Below are 9,330 nucleotides of genomic sequence, written 5' to 3'. Positions count from 1 at the left end.
GTCCGCACCCCGTCCGCACCCGGCCCCGTCTGAACCCGTCCGCACCCCGTCCGCACCCGGCCCCGTCTGAACCCGTCCGCACCCCGTCCGCACCCTGTCCGCATCTGGCCCGGTCCGCACTCCGTCCGCAGTCGGCATCCCGCGCCCCGTCCGCACCCCGTCCGCATCTGGCCCGGTCCGCACCCCGTCCGCACCCGGCCCCGTCTGAACCCGTCCGCAGTCGGCATCCCGCGCCCCGTCCGCACCCCGTCCTCACCTTACCACAGTCGGCACCCCGGCCCCGTCCGCACCCGTCCGCACCCGTGCGCACCGGTCCGCGGCCGGGCCGGGACCAGGCCGAGGGCGGCGCGGGGAGCCCCCTCTAGCCCGCGGCCTCTGCGCCCGGGTTCCGGATCGGAGGCGGTTCCGGTGGTTCTGGTTTAGACCCGAACCGTCCTGAGGCTGAAGAGCACTCGAGGCGCGGGTAACAAACCCCACGGTGGCCCCGCCGGCTCCTCCCGGGCGGCCGGCCCGGAGGGTCGCGAGGGCGCGGACCCCGGCCGGCGGGGCGGCGGCTCCGGGGCGGGAGTGGGCGCTGCTGCGGCGGACTGGAGAGCCCACGGCGGCGGTCGGCATCCCGAGGCCGCAGCAGGCGCTCCGGAGAGGAGCCGGCCGCCGGGTCCGCGTCTGACGGGAAGTAAACCCGTGTAGGGGTGCCGATTCCAGAAGGCAGGCGAAGCGTTCCCTGCCCCGGTGGGGGCTGAGCCCGCAGCGCCTTCCGAAAAGGGGTGAAGGACCCAGCAATCGCGAGGGAAGACGTTACACCATGGATGTTTATGTAAAGAAGTTAACTTCAAAGCGCAAGCGTCGCCGTCTGCATATAAAACCTAAATAAAGCCTAGTGCGACTTCCCAAGGGTGCACAAGTGTCTGTCTGCAAGACAAACACACACGGGGCACACACTTCTAGTAACAGCAGCGTTGGGGGGGCGCCTGTCACTTTGACAGGCCTCAGGACTGGGTGAAGTGTGTGTGTGACTCAGAAATGACTCACGGGGCCTTCGTGAAATGCTGTGAGAAGGTCACTTCATCTCTGTGACAGCCCCCCAACTCCCACCATCCAGTGTGACCCTGAGGAAGACGTGACAGACCGTACAGACCTGAACTGGGGAGCATCTTACAGAGACCAAGATTCCAGCCAGTTCTGTGATCAAAGTGGTGAAATGTGAGAAGCTGTCACAGCAGGAGGAACCTCAGGACACCTGACACTAGCTCTTAAGACATGCAGAGAAAACAGAGGAAACCTAAACGTGTCATTTAAGCTGAGTTTATGTATTTAAGGGAATTGGTGAGTAGTAAACACAAATCAACCTCTTTATAAGCGTGATGGAGGTTGGATGCAGCGCAGTGGTGCAGCATGTGCTGTACTTAGCGTTTTCAACATTCTAGCACCACATAAAAATTAAACACATGATGGCTGCTGTTATTGATATATATTTACTGTCCCTGTATTAAAGTGAAAATTGGTATTCATTAATTTCATACTTTTTCAGTTACCACCAACAGCTACTGATTCAAGCTAGCTGGGTTACTCCTGGTGGTAGAAGGCAGAATTGTTTTAGGGCCTGGACCCAGTTACTGGGGTTCAAAACCCAGGGCTGCTATGCCACTGATCTGCATCCCTAGCCCTTGCTTCTTTTTTTTTTTTTAAATTTTGAGACAAACTCATTTCCTTGCTCAGGTGAGACTCAGACTTGCAGTCCTCCTGCCTTGGTTTACCTCCACGCTGTCAGCACGTCTACTTTGATTTGTCGAGCAGATACTTGGGAAGCTCTTCTTATGTGTCAGTGTTGATAGAGCCAGTTTAAAATCTGTTCCCCAGGAGACCCTTTTCATGTTGGCTGTTATGGTTTAGATCTAAAATGGCCCCCAGAGTCTCATGTGTCCCGAGCTGGGGCTTTGGAAGGTGCCTGGGTCGTGGGGTGCTCTGCCCCTGGAGGGATTCCTCCTCTGAAGTCCCAGCTGAATGTGCTGTTGGGAGGCAGGGCAGAGCCGGGCTGAGCAGCTGTTCTTGCCAGGCCTTCCACCATGCTATTTCTGCCCTGGAGCCCACTGACCATCTGAAACTGAGCCAAGTAAACCTCTCGTCCCCTTTTTTTTAATTAAAAGATTTTTTTAAATTGGGGCGTTGCTAAGTTATCCAGCTGGGGTCAAGCTTGCGTTCCTCCTCCAGCAGCTGCAGCCTCCCCGAGTGGTGGAACAGCAGGAGCGCGCTGCCGGACTTGGCTAGCCTGGCCTCTGTGCCGGGTGGCAGGGCTCTGTCCTGTTGGGGGAAGCTGACTAACACCTCCAACCTGCAGGGTGGGTCACTGTGAAGGGAGTGAGGTGGAGAGCAAGGGACCGGGAACGGAGAGACGGGGAAAAGTGAACACAAGGCTTTTGTAAATGGGGAGGGGGTGAAGGGAGGGTAATGGAGTGGAGAAAAAAGAATGAAGTTATAAGGTGTACACCTTCAAATTCCCCGCAGTGTATGCAGTCCTTATGGATATCTAAAGTGTACCAATAAAATCTGAAGGAAAAAAAGAGCAAGGGAGAAGGTAAACAAACGCCAGTCATGCTGGGTGTGGTAGCCCATGCCTGTGCTCCAGGTTCTCTGGGAGGCTGAGGCAGGAAGATTGAAAGTTTGAGCCCAGCCTGGACAGCTTTTAGTGACTTTCCAAGACCCTATGTCAAACTTTAAAAATCCAAAAAAAGGTGTGTGGGTGTAGCTTAGTGCAGAGGGTCTGGTTCAGTCTCAAGTACTGTAAAACAAGCAACCAAACAAGCAGAGTCAAACAAGCGAAAAAGTTGCAAAAGCAAGTTTTTAACAGAGATCTGAACTCGCGATGTTTACACTGTAAAAAACTCCATCTTCTTGCGTGTTTAAACCTTGAATGAATTGCCTGGTGGCAGCATTTCTAGACAGTCTCCACTTACGGAGAGCCACGTCCTTCTATTGGGAGGTTTGGTGTTCGACTTCCTCTGTGACTGGCTTTCAGTCTCACTTTTTTTTTTGTTTAAGACAGAATCTCACTGTGTAGCCAAGGCTTTCCTCAAACTCACAATCCTCCTGCCTCAGCCTCCTGAGTGCTAGGATTTTAGGCCTGTGCTACCACATGTGTCTTGGGTTTGTTTGTTTGGTTTGGTTTTTGGTAAATCAAAATTTTTTTCTTTTGGTGTGCTGTGGATTGAGCCTAAGACCTCATGTATGCCACACAAGAACCACGGAGCTACATTCCCAGGCCTTTTCTTTTGTATCTGGAATTGAACTCAGGACCTTGCACTTGCCAGGCAAGCACTGTGCCACTGAGCTGTATCCCCGGTCCTCCCAGTCCTTTTTTATTTTATGCTGAGACAGAGTCTCACTAAATTGCCCAGGCTGGCCTCAAACTTGTGATCCTCTTGCGCCAGCCTCCCTAGTAGCTGGGGTTACAGGTGTGTGGCTCTGGAAAATAAAAAAGGTTTGTATATGTTCAGTGCAGATGCTGTTTTTTTGTAGGTCCTAGTAGGCTGGCCTCAGACTTGAGGTGATCCTCCTGCCTCAGCCTCCAGAGTGCTGGGATTATAGGTGTACACCACCAGACTGAGCTCTGATGCATTTTTTAAAGTGAATGCTGTTTCTCGTATGCGGTGTTGGGATCTGTGGCTGTAGAGTATGAGGCTGTGTTGCAGTCCCTGAAAGAAGAGTAACCATGGTGGGGTACATGCGCTCCCCCCATGTTTGTCAGCTTTTCGTTACTGTGGAGAGAACCTGAGATAAACATATTAAAAGGAGGAAAAGTCTACTTTGGCGTGCAGTTTAAGAGTGGATGGTCCGTGTTCGCCTACCCTGTTGCTTTGGCTTGTGGCACCAGCATGCACCATAATGTGGGGCGTACAGCAGAGGAGGCTGCTCACCTCACAGTGGTGGGAGGGCAGCAAAAAAGGAGGGGCGGGGCCTGCGGTTCCCTGAGAGGGCCTCCCCCAGGACCTCACTTCTCCCGCTAGACGCTGTGTCCTCCCGAGAGTACCACGAGCTAGTGACCGGTCAGCATATGGGTCTTCAGGGGACCTTTAAAATTCCAACCAAAACATGACCTGAATACTCAGTATCTCCAGAGAAGAACAGTCTTTGTGTGAGAGTATTAGTGTTGGAACAGGAGCATACAGGCCTTAGTGAATTCTGGGCAGGCTCAAGGAGATGGAGCCAGAGGCAGTTTTCGAAGGCAAAGAAAGAAGAGATCACACACGCTCTGGATACTGAGTTGCTGGCCTCGGAGGCCTGAGGCTGCCGGGACCAGCTTGCTGGCAGAGGTGTCTTGCTGCGGGCGTCCTGTGCAGAGCATCCTCTGAATCACCGCAGTCCTACAGGGTGTTCAACTTCATTATGTGTGTCTGTGAGGAGGGCACGTGACACGTGAGGTTCTGGCAGAGCTAGGAGGACCCTGGTGGAGCTTCACAGCGTGTAGTATTGTGCTTGTCTCGTGGAGGGAGGCAGGCTGGCCGGCCGGCATCCTTCCCAGCTGTAGGTCTCTTGAGGCCTGATGAGAACAGTTTCACCTTAGCATCGGTGACTTCTCCTGTGACAGCCGGTTTATAACAGGCAGGGCAGGGGTTGCTTGCCGGGAGCGTGGACGGGAGCCGGGCTGCGCAGGGGGACAGATCATCAAGGAGGTGGTGTGGCTGCCTGGAACAGGTGTCCCAAGACAATTTCAGCGGCGTTGTGCGCTCAGGAACTTGGGGAGGCTTTTACTAGGTAATTAACTTGGAGAGTGATGGTCTAGACCAGGACCAACCGGCTGATCTTTAAAAAATCCCTTTTATTGAAACTGCAACAAAATACTGTCTCAGATCCCTCAGGATGGCACTTGTCAGAAAGACATAAAAAAGTGCTGCTTAGGATGTGGGCAAATTGAACACGGTGCGCTGCTGCTGGAGATGTGAAATGATGCAGCCGCTATGGAAACGGCACGCTTGTTCCTCAAAATACGAGCACGGGATACTGTTTGATCCAGCAGTTCCACTTCCTGGATTGCCCAGAGGAGGTGAGACGGGACTCGGGGTATTTGTACATCTACTGTCAGCAGCATTATGGAAGACGGGGAAGAGAGAGTGACTGAGCGCCCCTCAGCTGATGGGGTGTCCGTCAGCCGTTTGTTACCGTAAGGATCCGTGAGGTCAGCTCAGGAGCAGAAAGGTTTGTTTTTGCTCACAGCATGGAGGTGTGGGGCTGTGGAGAGGCAGCGTGCCGTGGAAGGAGCATGTGGGAGCGCACTGTGGAGGAAGCTGGGAAGTGGGAGAGGGAGAGGAGAGGGACAAGAGTCCCCTCATCCTTCCGACAGCCGTGACCTAGGACATCCCATCGGCCCCCTCCTAAAGATCCTACCATTCCCAACAGTGCCGCAGGCCGCGCCACGCTGTCCTCACGTTGCACCTTTGGGGAACATCCTAGAGGCGGACTGCAGCCCTGCAGATGGGTGAGTGAAACGGGTCTGTCTGTACAGAGGAGCGTTATTTAGCCTTAGAAAGGAAGAAGGTTGCAGCACACATTACAGCATGGATGAACTTCCCGGGGCGGTGCTCCTTACAGTAAGCTGGTGAACGGTGTCTGACCCCACTTAGATGAGACCCTGAAGTCGCCGGGTTCGCACAGTGGTTACGGGGGCGCCCCCGCTGCAGTGTGGCCTGGCCAGTCCGCACAGCCCTGGAGAGGGCGGCGGGTGCACGACAGCGTGAATGCTCTTAGTGCCGCTGAGCTGTGCGTTGTACAGCGGTAAACTTTGTGTACATCTTACCAAAGTGAGAAAAATTCCTTGGCTTTCATAGTGTGCTCCCCGAGAGGGGCAGCACCCAGAGTGCAGTCCTGTGTACGCTGGCACCCTGAAGGAGGAGTGGGTTGTCTTGGGCAGGTGTGAGCTGGGGTGCATTTCTAGCTGCCCGGCGATTCAGTGGCGGTGGGGCGAGTCGGAGTCTGGGAGGACCTGTGCTTTCTCCCGCCTTTCACGTCACTCCCTGACGCTCAGTCACTTCCTGATGCTCAGGCGCACAGTAGGTATGCACCCCGCCCCCCGGAGATGGAGACTGGGCCGGATGTTCTCGTCACTTCTGTGAACCTTCCTGGCAGATGGGGTTGCTGTCCTCTCTGTGTGCTTCCTCGGCACCTTCTCCTGACACCTGTAGATGATAGCTTGTCTCCTTGTTCGCATTTCCCCTGGATCTCAGCTCCTAAAAAGCGGGCCACATGTTCTGTCCGTGGAGAGGCATGTGGTAGACACTCAGTAGTGTGTGCATGTGTGTGTGTGTGCTTGCACATGGGGAAGCCAGACTTTGTATTTTATGGAAGGATATCAAAACTGTCTTTAAATTGTCAGAGCTGACCTCATTTACTTTAGCCTCTACTAGGTAGTGGAATTCTTGCTAGATCTGAAAATCAGTAACTCTATCTGATCTTTAACATTCAGAAAAGACCATGGGTAAAGAACGGGTTGAGAGCCAGTGAGAGGTAGGAGGGCTGGGGTGGCTTTGCAGCTTGTCTCTGGCGTACTTGATGCTGTTTCCATTAGGAGAGGTGATAGAGGAGGCTGCTGTTACTGAAGACCGTGATGTGGTACCTTCATGCTTTGGTCACGGTCCTGGGGGTCGACCCTGCTGTGCTGGCCTTGTCTGATCTCAGAAGTTGTAATCAGTTTAGCTTTTAGAATGGGGATCTAGTTAAGACCCATGCATTGCAGGGAAGTGGCCCGTCTCTGGGTCATTTGCGTTTAGAAATGAGACAGGACACATTGGACCCGTGCTGTGAGCCTACTTTTTGTCCTGGAATTGTGCTTTTGTCTGTTCTGAGCACACCATGCCCACACCCTGTTGTTAAAGATTCTTTGGAATGGCTACATGAACGTTTTCCTTTCAAAAGGCCTATGGCTGTTTCCAATTTCTTTGCTATTCTTGTATATGAGTCTTTGAATGTTGATTATTTCTTTTGTATAGCTCCTTGGAAACGTGATTGTTTTTGTTTTTGTTTTTTTGTCTTTTTGAGACAGGGTCTCGCTATGCAGTTCAGGCTGGCCTTGAGCTCACTTTGTAGCCCGGGCTGGTCTCGAACTCACATCGATCTTCCTGCCTCAGCCTCCCAAGTGCTGGGATTACAGGCGTGTGCCACCATGCCCGGAGGAAACGTGATTTTTTTAACAAACTATACATATATATTACTGTTAGCTTTCCTTCACTGTAACAGTTACTGAGATATCAGTTTATAGAGGGAGAAGGCTCCTTTGGGCTTCCGGTCTTAGAGCTCCCGCTCCGTGTTTAGTGGGTCTCATGCTCCGAGCACAGCGGCACATTGTGTTGTTGTCCATGGCCAAGGCAGAAGCACTAACCTCCGACTGGGAACCAGAAGAGAGGAGGAGGAGGAGAGCGGGGCCAGTGTCTCTTCAGGGGCGTGGCCCAGAGCCTGAAGGGAGCCCAAGGCCCCTCTCCTGATGTGCTCCGGTGGCACTGCGTTGCACTGGGGACCAGGCCCTTCGCACCGGGACCTTTGGGGACAGAGAAGATCCACATATAGCAGTTGTCAGGCAGATTTCCATGCATACTGTATTTTCATCCTCTTCACTGCTTGAGAGAGGACTGCTCCTCTGTAGGTGCACTGAAAATAGAATACACATTCAAGACGCTTTTCTGTCTTTTTGGGGTTTCTCTGCTGTGGTCCCTCTGCACGTGACGTCTGTTCACACCCGCAGAGCACACCGGAGCAGGCGAAGCACCTGACACCTCCCTGTCGTGGGAGTGGGGGACCGCCACCCTGGCTTCTCTGCCGTCTGTGGTGGGGCAGCTCGGCGTCTCAGCGGGGTGGAAGAGGCTGCTGTGGGACAGCAGGCCCCACGTCTGCAGAGTGAGTGAGTCTGTGAGTCTGTTTGCACGAGGGACTGCTCACTGATGGTTCTCAGCGAATGTTCGATAGATGGATGAAGGAACAACACATCTGTTGCACTGAACTGCGCTAGAGGAATTCGGGAGAGCAAGGACAATGTTAGTATATATTAGACTTTTTATTAGACTTGTTTTTGAAGTACAGAATGTCGGGCCAGGGATGTACTCAGTGGCAAAGTGCCTGCTTGGCAAGCTCAAGTCCTGAGTTCGATTCCTGGTACCCAAAAAAAGTCTGTGAAGTACAGAATGTCATTTCATAGAAACTGTGGCATAATTACAGCGTTAGTTGTGTTGTGGTCATCACTGTGTAGGCTAACCTAGAAATTTAACTATTTTTAAAATTTAGAAACCACTTTCCTAAAGTAAGACTTCATGTTTAGTGCATATGTCCCTATGAGTGTGGAGTAAAGCACACGTCTGTGAAGCCACCCACCATCAAGAAACTTAACTGTTGGGGCTGGGATGTAGATCAGTGGAGCACTTACCCTGTATGCACAAGGTCCTGGTTCCATCTCTAGCACTGAAGACAGCAAGCCACTTACTGTGTGGAAACTTCTAAAAAACACTAGGGTATTATTAATAAGCTGCACATATCTGAAAGGCAAAATTGGATATATTGTGACGGATAAGCACGCCTGTGTAACCAAGACTCCACTAAAGAGGTAGAGCATCATCATAACCCTAGAATATCATTTTCCATTCTGTCTTCTCTACACCTCCTTGCTCATTCCTGACACCCATCTGCAAACTTTTAATCAGAATTTGTTACTGAAACTTGTTGAGCCTGGTTTGAAGACTCATGATGGTGTGTGCTGTCAGTAGCATGTTCCTTATTATCATTTGTAATGGTTGATACATTCTGTCAACTTAAGAAATCTAGAAGCTTAACTAACTCAGCAGTTCTACTTCTAGGATGTAGAGGGCATGCCCATAGGCTCTAGGATGTTGTTCATTGTGTCAATTTGAGAAGTTTAGAAGTTTAACTAAGTGACTCAGCGGGGGGCCAGGGTCCAGAATTTGTAAACATTCTGACTCTGTGCAAGAGGAGGGCACAGAGATGGCATGAGTGCTGCACCCACCCAAGTACTGGTAGGGTGCTTACAATATGAGGAAGGAAAAGAGGCTTGCTCTCTCCTCTTTTTGCTCCTGTTGCTTTTGCTGTCTTTTGCCGCCATGAAAGGTTGCTCCTCTGCCATGTGCCACCCTGCCTTGGAGCCCGCTGAGTATGGACTGAGGCCTCCACAAACTGAACTAAATAAACCTTTCCTTCCTTAATTGTGGGCATCACGCATTTTGTCTCAGCAACGAGAGAAAAGTAACCAAGACATTACTGAACAGTGTTCTTTTGTTTGAAAATACCACTGTTTGCTTACCCATTCTTGTGTTGATGAACGTTTTGATTGTTTTCACA

At 52.0% G+C, this 9,330-nt stretch overlaps 1 protein-coding gene across 6 annotated transcripts in view; it reads left to right on the top strand.

The window, feature by feature from the left end:
- Nipa1 (non imprinted in Prader-Willi/Angelman syndrome 1) overlaps positions 1-9,330 on the top strand; it is a 60,266-nt gene that overhangs the window by 19,295 nt on the left and 31,641 nt on the right. Inside the window, exons 1-2 of one of the 6 annotated variants that reach the window (XM_005410397.2) lie at positions 3,670-5,041; positions 5,395-5,473. The exons of 1 other annotated variant lie outside the window; for it this stretch is intronic. In XM_005410397.2, coding sequence (XP_005410454.1) covers positions 4,942-5,041; positions 5,395-5,473 — 179 coding nt within the window. In that variant the 5' untranslated portion in view covers positions 3,670-4,941. Of the gene's footprint in view, positions 1-612; positions 1,327-3,669; positions 5,474-9,330 lie in introns of those variants that run through there. 4 more of the 6 variants (XM_005410398.2, XM_013507684.1, XM_005410400.2 and 1 more) reach the window with 4 other exon arrangements.

The sequence above is a fragment of the Chinchilla lanigera genome, unplaced genomic scaffold, assembly GCF_000276665.1.
Source record: "Chinchilla lanigera isolate Chin_1 unplaced genomic scaffold, ChiLan1.0 scaffold00132, whole genome shotgun sequence".
NCBI lineage: Eukaryota > Metazoa > Chordata > Mammalia > Rodentia > Chinchillidae > Chinchilla > Chinchilla lanigera.
Note: the sequence above shows the minus strand (reverse complement) of the source record. Positions and strands in the feature narration are given on the sequence as shown.